We start from the raw sequence: 23,253 nt of genomic DNA on the forward strand, positions 1-23,253 counted from the left end.
CAAACACAGAAACTTATTTAACCATAGTCAGAAAGAAAATGTTAAACATAAGTAGTCGCAACATTCAAAATAAATAAATTCTTTTCGAGATTTTATAATGCTGTGAAAAACGCAGTTGCTCAAAAACACAGAAACGTATTTAACCGTAGTCAGAAAGAAAATGTTAAACATAAGTAGTCGCAACAGTAAAAGAATATAAATTATTTTCAATATATTATAATGCTGTGAAAAACGCAGTTGCTCACAAATACAGAAACTTATTTAACCGTAGTCAGAAAGAAAATGTTAAACATAACTAGTCGCAACAGTAAAAGAATATAAATTCTTTTCAATATATTATAATGCTGTGAATAACACAGTTGATCACAACCATAAAAACTTATTTAACCGTAGTCCGAAAGAAAATGTTTAACATAAATAGTCACAACAGTAAAAGAATATAAATTCTTTTCAATATATTGTAATGCTGTGAAAAACGCAGTTACTCACAAACACAGAAACTTATTTAACCGTAGTCAGAAAGAAAATGTTACACAAAAGATAAGGACTAATGAGGATTTATTATTAAAATAATATCTTAATAATATCCTTATCTTTAGTCGCAACATTCAAAAAACATAAATTCTTTTCGACATAATATAATGCTGTGAAAAACGAAGTTGCTCAAAAACACAGAAACTTATTTAACCGTAGTCAGATACAAAATGTTAAACATAAGTAGTCGTAACAGTAAAAGAATATAAATTACGGTCTAATTTATAAAATAGACACAGATTACTTTTTATCACTTCTGAGAGTGACAATTTATTACAATACTCAATATTACACTTTAAAGGCAGGAATAAGACTGAGTTGCAAAAACGTTTTGCAGCTCATGTCGAATATGAAACAATGCAAGTGGAGATATATATATTTGCTGACTATAACAGTGGCACGTTTCAAAAATTCTTACTGCTGCTTTGAGCGTTCTAGAAGTTTATTACGGTTATCTGTAAATTGCTTTACCAACATTTCTTTGACAATTTCTTTTAATAATAAATCCTCCTTAGTCTTTATCTTTACTCCAATGAGTAGTTCAAGTGGAGAAGTATTTGGGCAATTCCACGTGAGATTTTAGTCGACCCCTTAAAATCGGCCAAACATATTTGTTTTCTATTCTGTATCGAAAAAAAACAGATACGTATTTTTTCAATTTTGTTTAATTGTCTAAATTCTCAAGTTATGAATTTTCGAAATTTTGGACTTTTAATTGTAGACCTATATTCAGTAGCTTATAAGTCCGAAAATATTAAGTTTAGGAAAAAGTTGTCAGAAAATAAAAGTTTTCGTTTTCTTTCGACTTTTAAGAAATGTAAACAAAAAAATTTTTTTTTATAAACAAATTAATTTTTTTTTAACTTTGGGCCAGATTTTTAAATATTTTTTTTAAATTTATTTATATCTTATAATATAAAGAAGATTTTCCAAAAAGTCCCGAAATGGGCCTGATGTGTTAAATGAGTTTTAAAACATTTTCAAAAATCACTTGCAAGCATCACAGTGGGATTTTTTTACAATTAACTTTTTTAAACTGTCTACAGCGTATAATTTTTAATCTATTTGAGTGTTCTTTATTTTAAATTAAAGGGTCTACTCTGTAGACAGTTTTAAAAAGTTACTTGTAAAAAAATCCTACTGTGATGCTTGCAAGTGATTTTTGAAAATGTTTTAATAACTCATTTAACACATCAGGCCCATTTCGGTAGTTTTTGGAAAATCTTCTCTATATTATAAGGTATAAATAAATTTTAAAAAAATATAAAAAATCCGGCCCAAAGTTAAAAAAAATTAATTTGTTTATAAAATTTTTTTTTTAAATAAAAAATTAAAAAACAATTTTTTGTTTACATTTTTTAAAAGTCGAAAGAAAACTAAAACTTTTATTCTTTGACAACTTTTTCCTAAACTCAATATTTTCGGATTTATATGCTACTGAATATAGGTCTACAATTAAAAGTCCAAAATTTCGAAAATACTTAACTCGAGAATTTGGACAATTAAACAAAAATAAAAAATACGTATCTGTTTTTTTCGATACAGAATAGAAAAAAAAATTTTTGGCTGATTTTAAGAGGTCGACTAAAATCTCACGTGGAATTGCCCATTTATACTTCGCTGGTAAGTTGAATTCAGGGTCTGTTGTAGTCGATCTACATGTGTGACAGATTATTTAAATTAAAATAATTTAATGCATCTTCTGCACAAGACAAAAAGCAATAAACACATAAATATACAAATGAGAAATCCAAGGGGAAATTCCGCGACGGCCAACCGACTGATGCTTGACGGTGAGACAGAAACGACTTGAAGAAAATCAAACTGGACTTACCAACGATGATCGGGAAGAATCGACAGATAATTGACACAGCACAAATAACTAAACACCAAGCAATTAACTCGATAGATCTTTATTCAATAAACTCGAATTTGGTAATTAAAGAATTAACTTAACAAAAAGCAAATCAAAATGATAAAGGAGAAAGCACTTAATCGAAACGGTCGACAAATTACAACTGCTCGTACGAAAGGCACCGGCGGCTTCTCCCTATTCGCGACTCTCTCACTCTCACGGTAATCATGGCCTCACTCCTCTTCGTCACTCCTATGGACCGCGACACCTGTAACAGAAAATCGGGAGGAACCGGAAGGCCTCGGGGCCAAACACACAAACCAACGCAAAACCTCTAATAATCCCAAACGAAAATAGATGGCAGCAACAATCAGGAAACCAAAAAGAAAAATAAATACTGAGGGCCACGGAGCTGGCGCTCTTTCCAAAATGCCGTACGGGCCGCAGTAACCAGATCAGGCTGAAGCCCAAACAGTGATTGCTCCAACAATCGAAGGTCACCCATAAGGTCTCCCACCAAAGGCCCAACAACTTGCTCTCCAACAGCTTCATCTGAATTGTCCTTAATCGCCTCTGCCTCAATAGGGGGCACAATAGCAGGTGGATCAGGGACAACAATGGCCCTCTCCAACATCACCTGAACCTCCTGAACTCGTTCCGGAGCTTCTGCAGGCTCAAACACAACGTCCTCCACTTCAACTGTGGCAAAAGAACTTTCAGAACCTCCTCTAGTCAAGGCCCGAGGAAGATGTCCAAAACGAGCAAAATATACCCGCGAACAGCGAGGGCAATCTTCAATCCTAACGCCTCAACGGCCACAATTCTTGCAGAAACAACCCATTCGCTCCGGACAACGGGCCAACTTATGATCGTAGCTCTAACAATTAAAGCAGACTCCATAAGGTGGGTCAACTTCAGGATCCGTCCTTATATGAGTCAGTCCCCGGAAAAATCGTCCGGCAGTAATTGGGGAAGGACAGGCAAAGCATCCAAAGCCAATCCATCGGTGGGCCGGGCCACGACAACAGCCGCTGGCACACCAGACCGGACCAAACCCGAAGGTAACTCACGGTCAGGTGGCTCAACCCCGACCTCCATCGTGACGACCTCAAGACGTGGTGCTTCATGCACGGTCTCATCCAATTCAGCCACAGCACAACGACTTTCCCACTCCTCAACACTTTCACCCTTGCAACGAACTAAGGCCGATCTTTTTTCTAAAACGGGCCCAACCTTATTACCACTTGGTCTCACTCGGCCGCGTTCAACCGGACCAAAAGTAATTCCACGGCCTCTTGAACTAGTGGCCAGAATCTCCGAACCATCTGACGACGAATCGGACACATCCTCCAGTAGTTCGCACTCCTCCAGGGGCTTTGCCTTCACTGAGGGCTCATCAGGTCGAACGACATTCGAACCAGAGGCCTCCAATTGGTCGCGTAAAGTTGGTCCGTTCCTGTGATCAGCCTCAACACGAGAGACCATTTTCTCCAAAGACATCGCTCTCTCAGTGGTGTTAAGGTTACCCATGTTCCGTCTTGGAGTAACAACAGACATCCACATTTCCTGCACAGGGCCCACAAGTTTAATCCTTCGAATGACCGAGCGGCTGACGGATTTTCCTTTAGTAGTGGATGACATGGACCAATCTGAAAACAATTCAAAAATTAATAACTATTAAAGTTTAACGCGAGGAGGTACATAACGTTTAAGATCAGATACATGAACTTTTGCTACGCGACGCTTATTTTCTGACCCTAATTCATAAACGGATGGCGACAATTGCTTAACAATTTCATAAGGCCCTTCAAATTTCGGAGCCAATTTTGCCGAGAATCTGTTAGCATCATTCGAAAGTTTGTGGGTGCGCCACAAAACTTGATCTCCTACATGAAAGGTTGCTTCCCGTTTATTCCGATTATAATACCTACTTTGCTTCTCGCGCTTTTCATCAATGAATCTCGCGACCAAGTCCCTAAGAGCGTCCAACCTGCTCAACCTATCACACCAAACCTGGGGGTCAATTTGCTGAACCACAGACCTACCTTCGACCTCTCTTCTCAAACTTTTCACAGGTTGAGGTTGTCGGCCATAGTTCAAAAAGGCCGGAGAAACCCTAGTAGACGACTGCACGGCCGTATTAACCGCATGACGGAACTTATGGGCATGCTTGTCCCAATTCCGATGATCTTCGCCCACAAAGGTCGCAATCATAGTCTTTAAGGTCCTGTTACTTCGTTCCACTGGGTTTGCCTGGGGGTGGTATGGCGGCGTTGTCAGATGTTTGACCCCATAGTCCTCCAAGGTCGATTTAAGGTGCTGGTTATCGAATTCTTTCCCGTTATCTGTTAACAGAAAATGCGGTGTGTCCCATCTGAACACAATCAACTCCTCAAACGCCCTGGCTATGGACTTGCCATCAGCGGACCTAATTGGCATTACTTCAATCCAGCGCGAAAACAAGTCCTGGAAGACAACCAAATGCTTGCACTGATTATTACTGGACGGAAACTCCATACAGTCCGCTGCGACCACAACCCATGGTTGTTCCACAATTCTTTGACCCATTAACCCTTGAGGTCCCTCTTGTGAGACCATAAACCTCTGGCACTCAGGACATTCGCGAACAAACCTCTGGACATCGTGCCAAATACATGGCCAATAATATTCGGCCGCTATCCTGGCATAAGTCTTCTCTGTCCCCAAATGACCTGCCGCAATTTCGGAATGGGCATCCTTGAGAATACGGTTTCGATGCTCCTCTGGGACAACCAACTTCCAACCTTGTTCTTCACCCGTAACTGGTAACAACAAGGGATCGTTTCTATGACGATACAACAATTGGTTTTCCACCAACCATCCTGGGAAACGCTGTGGAAACTTTTCCACCAATTGTTTTCTCTTGATATACCACGGATCATCTATGGTGCTGAAAGCTGACATTTCATCCGCGTCATCCTCGTACATACGTGTAAATGCGTCCGGTACGTGGTGATTTACACCTCGACGATGCACAATGTCAAAATCCCACTGTTGCATCTCGAGTGCCCAACGAGCCAAACGACCAGATGGATCCTTAAGATTTCTGAGCCACCTCAGTGCACTATGATCCGTTATGGCCTTAAACCGGTAACCCTCAAGATAGGGCCTAAACTTTTTAATGGCCCACAGAAGTGCCAGGCACTCACGCTCAGTGACACTATAATTTCGTTCCGCTGCTGTCAGGGCCTTACTTGCGTACACTATTGGGTGTTCGCCATCCTCAGACTCCTGAGTCAAAACCGCTCCAATCGCTGAGTCACTTGCGCCACATTGGACGGTGAATGGCTTCATAAAATCCGGACGAGCCAAAACCGGGGCCGAAATCAACTTTTTCTTCAAAGTCTGGAAAGCCTCCTCATGATCGGCTGTCCATTCCCAAACTCTTCCTTTTTGGAGAAGCCTCAAGAGTGGCACTTTAATCTCACTGTCATTCTCTATGAAACGAGAGTACCAACCAACCATTCCAAGAAAACGCCGCAGCTGCTTAATATCCTGGGGTGCGGGGTACTCCAAGACCGGTGCCACTTTTTCGGAATCGGGCCGTAAACCATCCTTGTCCAAAACGTAACCCTAATAAGTTACCCGAGAGCAACCAAATTCGCATTTGTCCGGGTTTACCACCAAACCAGCAGACGCTAATTTCTTGAGCACTGTCCTCAACCATTTGATGTGCTCATCGTAATCATCAGTGACAATTATGATATCATCAAGATATCCAAACACCACAGGTTCAAATTCTGGACCAAAAAGTGAGTCCACAAACCTCTGGAACGTACCGGGGGCGTTCGTTAACCCAAATGACATTCTCTTGAATTGAAAGAGACCCAAACCAGGAACCGAAAAGGCTGTGTACTTCTTACTTTCCACAGACATCGGTACCTGATGGTACGCCATCTTGAGATCGATTTTAGAAATATACCGGGCTTTCCTTAATTTATCCAGTATAAAATCGATGCTCGGTATTGGGTACACGTCCCTAATTGTCACTTTATTAAGGTCCCGGTAGTCAAAACACAATCTAAGTGACCCGTCACTCTTTTTGACCACCACCGGCGCAGTGCTCCAATCACTTGACGCTGGCTTGATAATGCCTTGGTCCCATAATTTTTGTACCTCCTTGATCAACCACTGCATGATCATTGGAGACATTCTCCTCGGCCGATGCTTAATCGGCGTGTGATCAGTCAGCCTAATGTTATGTTCCGTCAATGACGTCACCCCATGTTCCTGACCCTGAGGAAGGACCAATTCATTTACCAAACTTTGGACCTCGTTTCTTTGGCCCACGGTAAGCTCCGAGATACCTGCACACTCTGCAACAATACCTTCTGAGTTACTTTCCCCATTATCCGACGCAAACTTATGCCATTCTTGGCCATTTATTCGTCAAGACCTTTACCAAGCTGGACATCCATATCCATTTCCCTACAAAAATCTATTCCTAAAATCAAGTCCTGGGTTAAGGTACTGAGGGCTTTCAGTTCAAAGGACTGCGCATATCCATTGACTGTCAACAATAACCTTAATTTCCCTAATGTTTTAGTGGATCCCCCTATAGCACTTTGGATCGCTGTATCCGCTTGCTCTAGTCTTTCTCCAAATTTCGCGGCCAATTTGGGACCAATTCCTGACACCATTGCCCCTGGATCGAATAACGCGTAATACGGCCGATCCGCAATGACTACCTTTAAAAAGTATCTATTTTCCGGTCTTGTCCCATCGACAATTTCATTTGAGTCGGGAGAGCCTGCTGTATTCACTACAGCTTCTCCCTTCTCCTGGACTTTACGTGTTGAATCTTTTTCAACACTCTTAGTCCAACTAACACTGGGGGCCTCATAAAAAATTTCCGAAGCAACTACAGTTTTATCTCGGCCCACTGAAAATGAGTACTCCTCATTCGTTTGGCCAAATTCGCTACACTCATTTTCGGTAACCACAATAGGCGAGCCATTATTTCCACCAGAAACATTCCAAGTCCCGCGACGACCTGAGCATGGTTCCCGCCCTGCTATACCGGATGTGCCCAATTTTTCGCTGACACATTTTTCACTTGTTGAGAGTGAGTTCTCCTCACTCGTCCAACACAAATTCCCAACATTTGAGAGTAAGTTCTCCTCACTCGACACACACGAATTACCCACAAAAATAGGTGAGTCCTCCTCACCAACAACACAGACATGAGATGGATTAGAGAGTGAGTTCTCCTCACTCGGCAACGAATAATCCATTTCTTTGACACTCAAAAACACTTCATTTGACGCTACACTACTTTCTCCTACAGGAACCCTATCTTTTGTCCCTATTGTTTGGACTGGGGGGGAAGAAACTGTTTTGTCCCCCCCTTTCCCGTTGCCCAAATAATTTCTCAACTCTAAGCATGCTGGACACTGAGCAAAAACTGCTCCCTTAGTCCCACAAACCTGACACGAAACCCCAACCTGTTCCTGCTGTCTGCCAGGATATTCTGAAGCAAAATGTCCCTGTTGCCGACAACTGAAACAAATTCTGTAAGGACATTGGGACAAACGATTGCAACCATTGACAACCATTGCAAGTGCCCAAAAAGGGACCCTGGCCATTGCCCTGGTTTGGAACACTAGGCTTAGGCCTACCTTGCTGGGGTAATGCACTAGCCATCTGGCCGCCTGGTGCACTGGGTGGGGCCCCGGTACCCACAACTTGAGAATAAATTACCGGTTGAGACGACCCCGGAGCTGCCTGCATTAGCTTGGTCCACCCTCTGTTTGGTTAGCCTCCTGCAGCTCCCTTGGGCCGACCCTGACCCAACCCAAATGCATCAACTGCATTTTCCTTGTTATCAGTTGTTGTTTCCTGTTCTTTGGTTTTGTTTTTAGACTTCTTTACCCCCTTTGCCTTCTTACTACTCTTATTACTCTCAGACAAAGAGCCCTCGGTTAAAGCGTCCAATTTTGTCCCTTTTTGAACACTCTTGGGTGCTGCCGACGGAAACCTCATCTTCTCCTTTGCCGGGGGTGGAACATATCTTTTGTCGATGTCCCTAATCCTTTCATACTTTCTCAACACACGCTCTAAATCGCCAATATTCTCGACTTCAAAACCTGCTATATACCTTCGATAATCCGGTGTTAGCCCTCGAAATACCACACGCAAAAATTTTCTGGCTGAGATAGGATGCCTAAGATGATCAGTTATTGTGCGCAAGCTCATTATATATGTTGAGATTTTCTCTCCTTTAGCCTGAGTACGAGCTTTAAGCTCGTCCAAAATGTCCTCATCATCGAGAACGCTAAAAAATTCTCTCGAGAACGCTTTCTTAAATTGTTTCCAAGAAACAATTTCATTCCTCGTTACCCCATACCAACGGCTTGCTGCACCGCGTAAAACAGAAGGGACCGCCTTAAGAATCTCCTGACCAGAAATACTCTCACCCGCCATACAATCTTCCAATCGGTTTAGAAATTCTTCCGGGTCCTCTCTATCGCCCGCCGAAAACTTAATTTCCCAATCCCTGAGCGTTTTTGTTATTTTCGAACTAAACCCATGGTGGTGGTGATGATGGCCCTTTGTTGGCCTATCTCCCTTTTTATAAGAGTCCACACTCAAGTCTGACCCTGAGTCACTAGACGACTGCCACGCAGAGTGCTTATTTCTATCTGAAAAACTATTTTTCCGCCCTTGGGACCGTTTTTTAATCTTAAACCTCCTACACTCCTCCCAGCTGTCGCTTTCCGTATTTTCCCTAACTATGGTTGGGAGACCTTTCGCCCGTCTCCCCCACTCCTCTGCCTCGGGAGGATTAAGCACCTTTTTGGTATCTTTACTTAGCGAAGATACCCTGTAATAATGCCTATCCGGAGAACTAGAACCAGCTTCATCGCTCATGTATGGATTTGATCCTATTCGATTGGCCCTACTCCTTTGGGAATAATAACCCGCTGATTCTGCTCTGGGGGCCTGTGGCTCCCATTCTGTCCCCCCTTGGGACCGATTTATATTTAACTGTTTGGGTACGGCCCCAAGCTCCGTATTTGGTCGTTGAGGAATAACCCCATGATTCAAATTTTGTTGATCAGGGACAACCCTAGGACCTACGTTTGGTTGATTGGGAATATTCCCAATATCTACGCTTGGTTCCGAATTTCCTACATTTTGGGGAGACACTACCCTTTCCGAAACAGGCTCGAGCGTCTAGGCCACTGAATTTACGGAAGGATTTAACCAGTTAAATTCCACGTTCCTATTCTGGGCGAAAATAGCGCCCAGATCTGGATGGAAATGCATCCTAGCGTCGACCTGACTCAGAATCCAACTACTCGGTGTGATCATTGGAGTTGTGACGCCACCTACGGCCGGACTCCAAACTACATTCGTTGCAGCTGGTCTGCTTGAATTGGTAGTTGTAGTCACTACTGAGTTGGCCACTGACGTCACACAAGTCGTAACCGTACTGTTACTAGTCAAAACTACTCCGGCGTTCCCTACTTGCTGTTCCCGCTCAAAGCCCAAGAAATAATCGTCTTTACTCGACAAAACTTGTGAGTCCCTTTCCCCCACCGGATTGCTACCATACAAACTCAAATTGATGGCCGCTTCCTGATCCGTTTCGTAATCCGAGTAATCTACCCTTCTTGCTCTACGCCCTGAGAGAGCATCAGTCAAGAAGACCCTTTGAGAGTCCGCCGAGTCATAAATATCCAACCAAGGGAACGGAATTGTTCCTGCTAAAGAACGGTGCTGAAAAAGGGCCAAAATTTGCCTATAAGGGAATTGTAAAAGCATAGTGGTTTCCGACAGTTTGAACCCAGCTGAAACCGAAAATGATAGTTAAAAAGTTGCAAAGTGAAGGGAAAGGGGTGAAAAACTACCCCTAAGTCATAAATTCCAATAATTTATGAAAATTAATAACATCTAAAAAAATAAATCAAAATCGCTTGAAAATTGTTACTCGGGGGTTTTTGGGGTCGCTGATTACGAATCTGATGTTAGTTTCCCAAAATTCAAAATGGCGGATCCAATATGGCGGATGACTTTTTAAAAAAATGATACAATTCGCTTGAAAATTGTTACTCGGGGGGTTTTTGGGGTCGCTGATAACGAATATAATATTGGTTTTTCAAAATTCAAAATGGCGGATCCAATATGGCGGATGACTTTTTAAAAAAATGATACAATTCGCATAAAAATTGGTACTCGGGGGTTTTTGGGGTCGCTGATAACGAATATAATATTGATTTTTCAAAATTCAAAATGGTGGATCAGATATGTAATAAAACTAAAACGAATCCATTTGTTTTTAAAAATTGCCCGCCATGTTGCATCAGCCATTTTGAATATTTGAAAACTAACATCGGGTCATTAACAACTACTAAAAATCTCCCAAGCAAAGCGCTTAAGCAAATCTATAAAAATAAGATTTAATGCATTTAAGGTAAGATGTAAGTTACTTCTAATCAATGAAGCTAAGACGCAAGGCATCTGACCTGTTAAGGTAAGATGTAAGTTGCATCCAATCAATGAAGATAAGATGCATGGAATCTGACCAGTTAAGGTAAGATGTAAGTTGCATCCAATCAATGAAGATAAGAAGCAAGGAATCTAACCAGTTAAGGTAAGATGTAAGTTGCATCCAATCAATGAAGATAAGATACATGGAATCTGACCAGTTAAGGTAAGATGTAAGTTGCATCCAATCAATGAAGATAAGATGCATGTAATCTGACCAGTTAAGGTAAGATGTAAGTTGCATCCAATCAATGAAGATAAGATGCAAGGAATCTGACCAGTTAAGGTAAGATGTAAGTTGCATCCAATCAATGAAGATAAGATGCATGGAATCTGACCAGTTAAGGTAAGATGTAAGTTGCATCCAATCAATGAAGATAAGATACATGGAATCTGACCAGTTAAGGTAAGATGTAAGTTGCATCCAATCAATGAAGATAAGATGCATGTAATCTGACCAGTTAAGGTAAGATGTAAGTTGCATCCAATCAATGAAGATAAGATGCATGGAATCTGACCAGTTAATGTAAGATGTAAGTTGCATCCAATCAATGAAGATAAGAAGCAAGGAATCTGACCAGTTAAGGTAAGATGTAAGTTGCATCCAATCAATGAAGATAAGATGCAAGGAATCTGACCAGTTAAGGTAAGATGTAAGTTGCATCCAATCAATGAAGATAAGATGCAAGGAATCTGACCAGTTAAGGTAAGATGTAAGTTGCATCCAATCAATGAAGATAAGATGCATGGAATCTGACCAGTTAAGGTAAGATGTAAGTTGCATCCAATCAATGAAGATAAGATGCAAGGAATCTGACCACTTAAGGTAAGATGTAAGATGATAATAATGTATTTAAGATTCTTCTTCTGATTCTTCTGACTCGTCTGTGTCATCTGATGCTATTTCAGATGGAAAGACTTGGTTTTCATGTATTCCAGGGTTTTTCATGTCATGGAATCTTCTATAGCCGAAGTACCAAATTATCAGAGTTACATGAGAACAACATCCATTAACTCTGTTGCCAACTTTGCATCCGCAGCTGTGACCAATGATTGATTGGAGACCATCAAGTGTTGTATCTAAAAGGACATACACATAGTATTTGACGCTATTCGAGTGTCTGGAGCGAATTTGTGCTTTGAACAACAAACTTTTGCAGAATTGAACATTAATTCCATATTTTACGAAATCTATTTTTGACGTCTCTTTCGCAATTTGACAAAGAAAGTCTCCATTACTGTTAACATGGTCAGCAAAATATCTGTTTGCCATTCTAAGTTGGTAACATCCACAAGTGTATCTATATAAATCGTTTAAAGTGAGTATTGGAAATTCAATTGTAGAACTTTCAATAGATTCGAATTTAGAACGACGGCCATTTAACTTTTCTTCTTTTATGACAACTTGTAACAGGTTTTTCTGTGTAGATCTTTCTAGCATATTGTAGGCTATTTCTCTCTCAAGCTCATTAGGAATTGATTTTTTGAAAGTTAAGTTGTACAATGCACAAGCCACTTTGAAATCACTGAAAAGGTGAGGAAGAACTGTATTCTGAGTAGTTTGGTTAAAATACTTGAATTTAGATTTTACATTTCCATTCACCTTTTCAACTTGAAATCTTACTCTCGTAACTAACCTCGAGATATTTGCCTGTTCAGTAGTGAGAGGAAGTCTAGGACCATCTGCAAAGGATGGCATTTTTGATAAAAAGCCTTTTTCTTCAATGTGTGTCAGTGAATCACGAAATCCCCTATCAACAACTAACACATCGCCTTCTTGAAAGGAACTCCAATAATCTTTCTCAAGCAATTCGATCATTATTGAAGCATCATTCTTCTTACCAGGATACGGACCAAAAACACCCGCAATATAACCATCGGGATAAACAGCCATCATTGGCTTTATTAGATTCCGCGATTTGTGCATGCAATATGTATTTCTCTGGAAAGAGAAGTCTGCACCTTTTTGAATGAACAAATAAGTTCCGTCGAAGATGAGGATTATTTTGTCTCCATTAGGAGCATAAAATATTTTTGATGTTTCAGTTAAATGCTCAAATGCTTCAGTTCGATTTAAAGGAAATCTTAAATACTTTGGAATCAGCGTTTCTTCAAGACAATTCATTAAAATCTTACAATATTTACTAGCTGTATTTCTGTCGATTTTCCATTTAATAGCCAATTCCTCAAAAGTATAAGCTCGCCGTAATCGAGATAAATACACACCTAATGCGAATTCTTTGTTAATAACCGAAATCTCACAAGATTCAATGAGTGACAAAACTTCTAGATATTGTTCCGTATTCAAGCCTGTTTCGAAGATAAGAATATCACTTTTCATATTAAGAAATGAGATAATTGCACTAGAAGTAGTATCATTCACGTACATCTTTTTGAATGCTTGCAATAGATCATGAACATCATTTGATGTTAGGTTGACGGAGTCGCTGTAAGGAGCAAAATTGGTGGGAATTTGCAGAGCATCATTACTGCCATGTGAATGACATATGCGTGCTCCATATTTCACAAAAATATTAGTTTTGAAATACACATGCAAACACTCCGTCTTGCTTACCAGTCTGAGTGTTTGTGAATTTCTGCAATCAAAAATGCATTGTCCATGATAGCCAGAAGCTTGATTAAGAGGAAGAGATATGGAATGCTCAATACTAGATGCGGAATCAGAGTCAATAGAATCACTTATAGTAGACACTGAGGTAGTTACATTAGTTCTTTTATGAATCAAGTTATAACACTTTTTACAATATGTAACACCAGACGATGTTCTGGTAAATGAGGATCGAGATCTTTTTTTTAAAGATATATTACACTCAGCACATTGATTGTCCATAATGAAACAAAAATCTACTTTCACCAGTTATAAATAAAATATACTTACCTTAAAACAACACATTAATTGACCAAAAATAATGAGATTAAACAGAAATGTTATCAGTAAGCATTGTTAAATCTATATATCACATTTTCAAACAACAGAACGTTAAAACAATAAAATAAATGAAAAATGGATACACTCAACAATATGTTTTAAAAAATGAGTACACTTAAAAATATTTTACATGCAGATGAAAAACAAATAAACTGCAGTAGAGATAGTGACGAAATATTATCGTTAATAAATAGACACATTCAATGATACGTTACATGCAAAAACAAAAACAAATGAACTGCAGTAGAAATGAAAAAGAAATATTCCTGTTAAGAAATGGATTTATTCAATGACACATTACATGCAGATCAAAAACAAATGAACAGCAGTAATGATGTTGAGAAACATTGTCGTTAAGAAATAAATACCCTTGAAAATTCGTTACATGCAGATGAAAAACAAATGAACTGCAGTACAGGTGTTGACAGAATATTCTCTTTAAGACATGAGAACAGTCAACAATATGTTAAATGTAGATTAAAAACAAATGAACAGCAGTAATGATGTTGAGAAACATTGTCGTTAAGAAATAAATACCCTTGAAAATTCGTTACATGCAGATGAAAAACAAATGAACTGCAGTACAGGTGTTGACAGAATATTCTCTTTAAGACATGAGAACAGTCAACAATATATTAAATGTAGATTAAAAACAAATGAACAGCAGTAATGATGTTGAGAAACATTGTCGTTAAGAAATAAATACCCTTGAAAATTCGTTACATGCAGATGAAAAACAAATGAACTGCAGTACAGGTGTTGACAGAATATTCTCTTTAAGACATGAGAACAGTCAACAATATGTTAAATGTAGATTAAAAACAAATGAACAGCAGTAATGATGTTGAGAAACATTGTCGTTAAGAAATAAATACCCTTGAAAATTCGTTACATGCAGATGAAAAACAAATGAACTGCAGTACAGGTGTTGACAGAATATTCTCTTTAAGACATGAATACAGTCAACAATATGTTAAATGTAGATTAAAAACAAATGAATAGCAGTGAAGATGTTGAGAAACAATTTCGATAAAAAATGAGTACACATAACGTTACGTTGCATGTAGATCAAAAACAAATGAACTACTTTACAGATGTTGCCAAAATATTCTCTTTAAGAAATAAATAACAGTAAACAATACGTTAAATGTCGATAAAAAACGAGCTGCTATAATGATAATGAAATATTCTTGTTAATTGAAAAGTGATGATCAGCACAAGTCAAATAGTAGATATAAGTAGTTTTAAGCAAATTCAATGGTATATAAAAAACCATTCAACCATATCTGATCCACCATTTTGAATTTTGAAAAATCAATATTATATTCGTTATCAGCGACCCCAAAAACCCCCGAGTACCAATTTTTATGCGAATTGTATCATTTTTTTAAAAAGTCATCCGCCATATTGGATCCGCCATTTTGAATTTTGAAAAACCAATATTATATTCGTTATCAGCGACCCCAAAAACCCCCCGAGTAACAATTTTCAAGCGAATTGTATCATTTTTTTAAAAAGTCATCCGCCATATTGGATCCGCCATTTTGAATTTTGGGAAACTAACATCAGATTCGTAATCAGCGACCCCAAAAACCCCCGAGTAACAATTTTCAAGCGATTTTGATTTATTTTTTTAGATGTTATTAATTTTCATAAATTATTGGAATTTATGACTTAGGGGTAGTTTTTCACCCCTTTCCCTCCACTTTGCAACTTTTTAACTATCATTTTCGGTTTCAGCAGGGTTCAAACTGTTGGAAACCACTATGCTTTTACAATTCCCTTATAGGCAAATTTTGGCCCTTTTTCAGCACCGTTCTTTCTTTTGTCCTGAACCGTAATAATCGTTCCCGTAATACTTGGATTGACCCTATTGTACTACAGTTAACATTCTCTAATTCCTGGACAATTTCATTAACAGGAGTCCTCTGAATCTCCCTCCAAATCACTCTTGCTTGGCGATTTCCCAAAATCTTAGACATGTGCTTCGCATATGTCTCCATGACTAAACGTTTGTCCAAAATTCAACAAATCTCACAATTACTTTACACTACATACAAATAATCACTCACGGATAAAATTTTCTAACAACCCAATTTTATTGTTGTTGTCCAAATATCACATAAATTAAAACAAATAAATAAATAAACCAATAATAATATGCAGAAACAAATTAATCCCAAAATAAAATTTCCAAATATAACACTTTTCCCAAAATTGTCACTTATGACCACTGATAAAAACCAAAAGAAAATTTTTAATTCAATCAATTAATCAGTTATTAATCAATTAATCGAATTCTCCGATTAAAATCCTCGTGGAATTACCCAATTCGTCCCTTAAAAATTGTACAACGATTTTCGTTAACAATAAATTGTGAGAAAAATAAGAAAGGAAAAAAAATTATTTTATACTAAAAACAATTTTATTACTTTATGCTATTAAAGAAACCAAAAACAGAAAAAAAAACTCGTTCTAATTTCAATTTGTTACAATTAAAAAAAATTTTTAAATCACTAAAAAACAAAACAAAAGTTTTCTTTTCTCTGCGAAGAACAAAAATTCCTTCTTTAACAAAAAATGAAGAGAAAATAAATGCATATATTTCACTCGTAAAATAGCATAAATCACAAAAAAACAAAAAATGAAAAATATTATTATTCAATTAATAAAAACATCACACTGGCCCCAATTCCAAAAAGTATACATAAAACCAGAAAACAAACAAAATTAAAATTATCACTTAAAAAAAATCAATTGAATTTAAAATTGCAAATGGCTGCCACCAACGCCAAAATTTTGCCGCTTAAAATTTTCCTGCGTTTTCCGGCAACCAAGTCTTTGAATTAATTTCCAAAAAAAAAATTTATTCACACACAAAAAAAACAATTTTTGAAAAATAATTATTTCTAAAACCAATCAATAAATAAAATAAACTCACAACAACAATAACAAAAAAAAGTACTCCTCCTGATTTGACAAAATTTTCAAATAATTTTAATCACACTGGCCATCAATTAATACAAAAATGGCCAAAGCATTACAAGAAATACAAGTTCCTTTAGACGCAATAGTATTGTCCACTGTGCCTCGCTTGCGTCGTCGACCATGTGCTCGGTACAGCTGTACCTAACCCTTGCGTCTTTTCGGAACTCCTGCCAAATTATTGTCAATTTTTTAAAAATTTCCACTCCGATAACCGACGCAATTAACCCCAAATAAGGTTCATGAATTATTTTCCGGCCAAAAATTAATTATTCGCGGCCACTTCCCTGAAAAATCCGTCAAGATTTGTTTCCAACTTGGAAGCTAAAGTATTGACCTGTGTACTGTACTGCAAACGCAACCGACGCTACGTCAATACCTTTACGGACAATTAATACTCGACCAAAAATCCCAAGAGAAAAGAAAAGAAAAAAAAACTCATGAATTCTACGCGTCACTACCGGAACAATTCATACAAAAATAAAAAAAAATATTGTCGAATCCTCGAGTCATTAAATTACTATTAACCAATAAAGACCAAGAAAAAAAAATTAATTTCACTACAGAACAAGAATTGACCAAATACAAAAATTTCTACACTGTCTCTCGCGCCAATTCAAAACGTCTGCTTACATGAGAGCAAGCACATGTTAACCTGAAAATTTTTATCTCGCTTCTTTTTCGAAATTATTAACACGGCCGCACTTATTTTTCTTTCCGTCGAGTGGCAAAAAATTTATATATCGGGTCTTAACGACATTCACAAAATACACTGACCCAAAATATAATTATATCCAAATTTAAATTTACCATTAAACAATTCGTCTCTGTCTCGCAGCCAACGCTTTGCCCTACGTTGGGCGCCAAGTTTGTGACAGATTATTTAAATTAAACTAATTTAATGCATCTTCTGCACAAGACAAAAAGCAATAAACACATAAATATACAAATGAGAAATCCAAGGGGAAATTCCGCGACGGCCAACCGACTGATGCTTGACGGTGAGACAGAAACGACTTGGAGAAAATCAAACTGGACTTAACAACGATGATCGGGAAGAATCGACAGATAATTGACACAGCACAAATAACTAAACACCAAGCAATTAACTCGATAGATCTTTATTCAATAAACTCGAATTTGGTAATTAAAGAATTAACTTAACAAAAAGCAAATCAAAATGGTAAAGGAGAAAGCACTTAATCGAAACGGTCGACAAATTACAACTGCTCGTACGAAAGGCACCGGCGGCTTCTCCCTATTCGCGACTCTCTCACTCTCACGGTAATCATGGCCTCACTCCTCTTCGTCACTCCTATGGACTGCGACACCTGTAACAGAAAATCGGGAGGAACCGGAAGGCCTCGGGGCCAAGCACACGAACCAACGCAAAATCTCTAATAATCCCAAACGAAAATAGATGGCAGCAACAATCAGAAAACGAATTATAACGAGAGCAATAAATGCCTCGTTACACATGAAGATACCATTTAGTGGGATCTTGTGTCGATAGTTTCGTCAAAATAGATATAATTGTCCTGTTAATTCGCACTATTTGCCCGTTGGCTCTAGGAAGACCTGTGGTAATCAGCGAATGCTTGATTCCTTCTTCGTTGCAATAACTCTCGCACTCCTGGGACGTAAAAGCAGTTCCTCTATCCGTGGTGATCTGAGCCGGATTTCCAAACGTGCGCATTTGTAATTCAAGTTTCGAGAGTACTTCTCGTGATGTCGTACTTTTTGTAGGATAAATCCAAACAAATTTCGTGTAGGAGTCAATCACGGCGAAAATGTGATTGTATTTCTTGCTTGTTGACTCTAATAGACCCAAATGGTCAGCGTGATAGGTATGTAAAGGAACGTCAGATTTCGTCAACGGATGCAGATACCCTTCCTGCTTACCACTCGTTCTGCAAGCAGTTTGGCACAACTAATACATCAGATTTGTTTGTCAATTTAAATAGTAATCCCCCTCGTAACTGGTAATTCGTGTGTGGATTATTCTTCGATGTGTCGATAAAACTTTGAATTTCGAGATCTTCAGTTTGTGCCTTTCTGATCCTGGCAATTAGGTTGTCTTCAATGATGTTCATGATAGCGTTTCTGCTTAACGCGTCTGCGTGCTTCATGCGAGAGCCTGGTCGATGCTCTATTGTATAATCAAATTCTTCCAAGGTTTCCGCCCATCGCCATGTTTTAGCCGAAATTTTCCGTTTACCCATCGTTTGACTAAACGCAGAACAATCGGTAACAATTTTAAATTTAATGCCGTGAAGGTAGACACGAAATTTTTTTAGAGCCTCTATAACCGCCAATACCTCTAGCTCGTAGCTTTTGTAGTTTCGTTCTGCTCCATGTGTTACGACTCCAAAAATGTACTGGGTGGAAGTAGTTGTCCTCTGGCGACCTTTGTAGTAGAATTGCACCGACACCGTCTTAAGAGTTAAAATTGATTTCAATTTTTGAAATGCATCCTTCTCGTTTCTTCGGAAGTGGAAGGGTTTATCCTTTTTTAATAAATCGCTTAACGACTTAGCTAGAACAGAATAAGACTCGACAAATTTCCGGAAATACCCCGTAAGACCTAGAAAACTTTGTATTTGTTTAATATTTTTCGGTTCTGGAAATTGCACAACAGATTTAATTTTATCCGGTGAGGGATACACATTGCCGTTTTGTATAACATGACCTAAGTATTCTATACGTCGTTTAAGAAACTTACACTTTTTAAAATTTACATTAAGTCCATAATCGCTCGCAACATTTAGAACCAACTCTAAACGTTTGACAGCTTCTTCGTAATCTCGAGCTAAAATAATTATGTCATCGAAATACACCGCAACAGTTGCATTATTTATTAATGGCTAAAAACCCTATTCATAAAGCGCTGAAAACGGGAGGTGATTTGCACAATCCGAAAGGAGCTGAAAAATTGAAACTGACCGTCATGTGTAACGAAAAATGTGTATTTCCTACTGTGTTCGTCGACTTCTACATGGAAAAAACCATTTCTTAAATCAATCGTACTGAAAATTAAAGCGTCCTTAAGTTTATCTATTAAATTTTCTACAAGCGGTGATGAAAATTTATCTTTTATTGTTACCTTATTAACCGGGCTATAGTCTACGCAAACGCGAGGGGTTTTATCTTTTCGTGTTGTTACTACTAAAGAACATGCAAATTCGACATTACATGGTTTAACTATTCCGTCGTCTACCTATTCTTTAACCTGATTTCCTACCACTTTCTTTCCGTTTACAGACATTCTGCGCGGCCTTTGGCAAATCGGTGTTTCATCAGGTTATGTAATACTCAATTTTACATCTGTCGACTTACATTTTCTCGGTTCATAATTTTCTACAAGACTTTTAACCCTATCGCGAATATCTAAATCTGGAAGTCGATCAATATCAGCAATCGTTTCTTCTGGAACCTGTATGTATGCTAAAAATGACGTTCGAATTTTTTTCTTAACAATTGTGCCCGACCCACTCACTACTAATTCCGCGAACTGTAGAATATCTCTACCAATATCATGTAATGATTCGTTCTCTTCTTTTCTCTTTTTCTTTAATTAAGGAAAAGACACGAGAATGGTGAAGAAAATGACGCAATTAGTTTCAAATGAAATTAATTGTTTTTATTCAAAATCCCTTCTTAGTGGTGGTTCACAATTTCAGTGTGTTTGGTGTGAAGATTGAGATTCTGTTGTGCGGTTAATTTCGACGCTACGATGTAATATACAAAGTTCTCGTGGGTAGGTGACGACTATACTTACTCTATTAATTAAGACAGAGTTTAATTAATCCTAATCAGTCAAAAATAAAAATTAAACCTTTCTTTGATCGAGGATACAATAATATAATGCTTTAATAATCATCAAAAATAAAACTAAACTTGTAACTAAACTTTCTTTCTTTCAGATGATAATACGTTCGTTTTTCAAATCTCTGATAAGTGAAAATAAAACTTAATTCTAATCTTATGATAAAATTAAACTAATCTTTCTTTTTTTCAGGTGAGCAGAGTGCTTTACATTCGTCTTCTATTCTTAGGTAAGTGAAATAAACTAAATTCTGATTTTTGTAATGAAACTAAACTAATTAAGGAAGATTTCGACTATATCAGCAATTAGTGACATCTATTAAAAGTCAATTGTTTCTACAGAAACTAAACTAACTTTTCTTTCTTTTCAGATGAGCAAGGCGATTTACATACGTCTTCTAATTCTTTGGTAAGCAAAATAAACTAAACTCTGATTTTATAATGAAATAAAACTAATTTTTCTTTCTTTCAGATAATGAGCAACGCAGTTCGTAAAACTTAATTTTACTTACATTGGTAAGTATCGTGATGGTAACTCGCGTGTCGACGGCAGCTAGCGCAGCGTGCACCGTAGGTAAGTTTATCATGAGAGTCACTCGCGTATCGACGGCAGCTAGCGCAGCGTTCACCGTCGGTAAGTTCTCGACACTCGCGGTTTAACGGCAGCCGGTATAGTGTGCACCGTCGGTAACGTCACTCGCGGTTTAACGGCAGCTGATGTAGCGTTAACCGTTGATAACACAGCCACGCAAAAAAAATAAAGTGTCTTTATCTGGGGTCGAGACATATGTATTCCGATGTATTTCGATGCGCTGAATCCAAATCCGCCATCAGAAATTGGCCAATGGGTCCTGGTTTCGCCTTAACCTCAAAAAATACCATAAAATCGTTAAAATGGTCACTTTTAAATTATCAATATGGGGGTAGATTCATTTTGATAATTTAAAAGTAAGATCCCTTAATTTAAATAAACTATTCTATAAGCTTTTCAATTGAAAATTCATATAAAACATTATATCCATCGAACCTAACCTCAAAAACACATCTAAGATTCCAAACAAACAAATTATACCATACACAGCGCAATAAAAAATAGGTAAGCTCATGAAAGTTACAACTTAGGTGTTTCTATGATTGGCTTTTTTTCAATGATGACAAATCCCATGTCGGTTTCTAAAAATTCAAAATGGCGGATCCAATATGGCGGTACTTATTATTTTAACGATTTTTTAAAATGTATTACTCGCGGTTTTTCGTGACCTTTGATATAGGATTTGTTATCAAAAGTTGCAAAAAACCGCGAGTAATAAATTTTAAAAAATCGTTAAAATAATAAAGAACGCCATATTGGATCCGCCATGTTGAATTTTTAGAAACCGACATGGGATTCGTCATCATCGACCCCGAAAACCCCCGAGTAACGATTTTCAAGACAAGCCAAACAAATTTTAATTATATTGTTCGCCATATTGGATCCGCCATTTTGAATTTTGATAAACTAACATCGGCTTCGTAATCAGCAGTCATAAAAACACCTAAGTTGTAACTTTCATGATCTTACCTATTTTTTATTGCGCTGTATATGGTATAATTTGTATGTTTGGAATCCTAGATTTGTTTTTCAGGTTAGGTTCAATAGATTTAATGTTTTATATGAATTTTCAATTGAAAAGCTTATAGAATAGTTTATTTAAATTAAGGGATCTTAGAAAATTACCAATATGTGGTTATATTCAATTCTTCATTACCTCACCCTGACGTACTCGATAATTACTAATTACTATCTCCTTGTTAAAGGAATAGATGAATAGATGCCACTATTAAGGTGGCATGTCCTCAACCAAAGAGGAATAACTTCAACAACACCCAATCAAGGAAGCCCGTTATTCCAGCTCTCTGGTGGAATGAAGCGTGTGATTTGGCAATTTCCAAAAGAAAAGAAGCTCTTAGAAAATATAGAAACGTCTCCAATGTGGACTTACGCAGCCGGCTACGGCTTCTTGTTCAGCGGATACAGAAGTTATAGCCATGCTACATGATCGTGTGAATGAAACTTGTCCTTCTACCGTGTATCGCGAACAATTTCCTAACGATTTTAGAGCTGACGAATTCCTCGAGAATCCCTTCACTGAAAAAGAACTTAAAATTGCCATTTCCTCCTTCAAATCTAAATCCTCTCCTAGTCTTGATAAAGTTGACTATATATAATTCAACACCTTCCATCTAACGCTTTATCCGCTCTCCTAGACATTTTCAATAAAATCTTATCATCTTCCACTTTTCCACCATCTTGGACTGAATTCTTAATTCTTTTTATCCCTAAATCCACCCCCGGGAAATTAAGACCAATTTCCTTGGCTTCTTGTCTATTTAAATTATTAGAAAAACTTATTTAGTTGAGACTCAATTGGTATTTTGAACACAATTTGAGACTATCACCCACTCAATTTGGTTTTAGAAAAAGTAGATCATGCGCCGACAACCTAGCTATCCTGGCTACAGAAGTCTGGACCGGTTTCGCGAATCGCCAAACTACCGCAGGTCTATTTCTTGACATAAAAGGAGCATTCCCAAG

At 37.9% G+C, this 23,253-nt stretch overlaps 2 protein-coding genes across 4 annotated transcripts; both read right to left on the reverse strand.

Moving 5' to 3' along the window:
* Positions 1-3,294: 3,294 nt before the first annotated feature.
* Positions 3,295-21,471, reverse strand: LOC122510913. Of its 3 annotated transcripts, none has more exons than XM_043625872.1 (2): positions 21,191-21,471; positions 3,295-4,038 (listed from the first exon to the last, which is right to left on the reverse strand). In XM_043625872.1, exon 2 carries the CDS (start codon positions 4,028-4,030, stop codon positions 3,326-3,328), a length of 705 nt encoding a protein of 234 aa, XP_043481807.1. In that variant the 5' UTR covers positions 4,031-4,038; positions 21,191-21,471; the 3' UTR covers positions 3,295-3,325. The 3 variants fall into 3 exon arrangements, with proteins under 3 accessions (XP_043481807.1, XP_043481806.1, XP_043481808.1); XM_043625871.1 differs by lacking the exon at positions 21,191-21,471 and adding an exon at positions 17,664-18,545; XM_043625873.1 differs by lacking the exon at positions 21,191-21,471 and adding an exon at positions 13,818-13,937.
* LOC122510925 lies at positions 11,772-13,769 on the reverse strand. Its single transcript, XM_043625886.1, has one exon. It carries the CDS (start codon positions 13,767-13,769, stop codon positions 11,772-11,774), a length of 1,998 nt encoding a protein of 665 aa, XP_043481821.1.
* Positions 21,472-23,253: the final 1,782 nt, after the last annotated feature.

The sequence above is a fragment of the Leptopilina heterotoma genome, unplaced genomic scaffold (assembly GCF_015476425.1).
Source record: "Leptopilina heterotoma isolate Lh14 unplaced genomic scaffold, ASM1547642v1 Lhet_773, whole genome shotgun sequence".
In the NCBI taxonomy this organism is placed as follows: Eukaryota; Metazoa; Arthropoda; class Insecta; order Hymenoptera; family Figitidae; genus Leptopilina; species Leptopilina heterotoma.

Bases quoted from the DNA above. Each gene is read 5' to 3' on its own strand.
- LOC122510913 (XM_043625872.1), bottom strand. From the start codon at position 4,030: ATGTCATCCACTACTAAAGGAAAATCCGTCAGCCGCTCGGTCATTCGA.
- LOC122510925 (XM_043625886.1), bottom strand. From the start codon at position 13,769: ATGGACAATCAATGTGCTGAGTGTAATATATCTTTAAAAAAAAGATCT.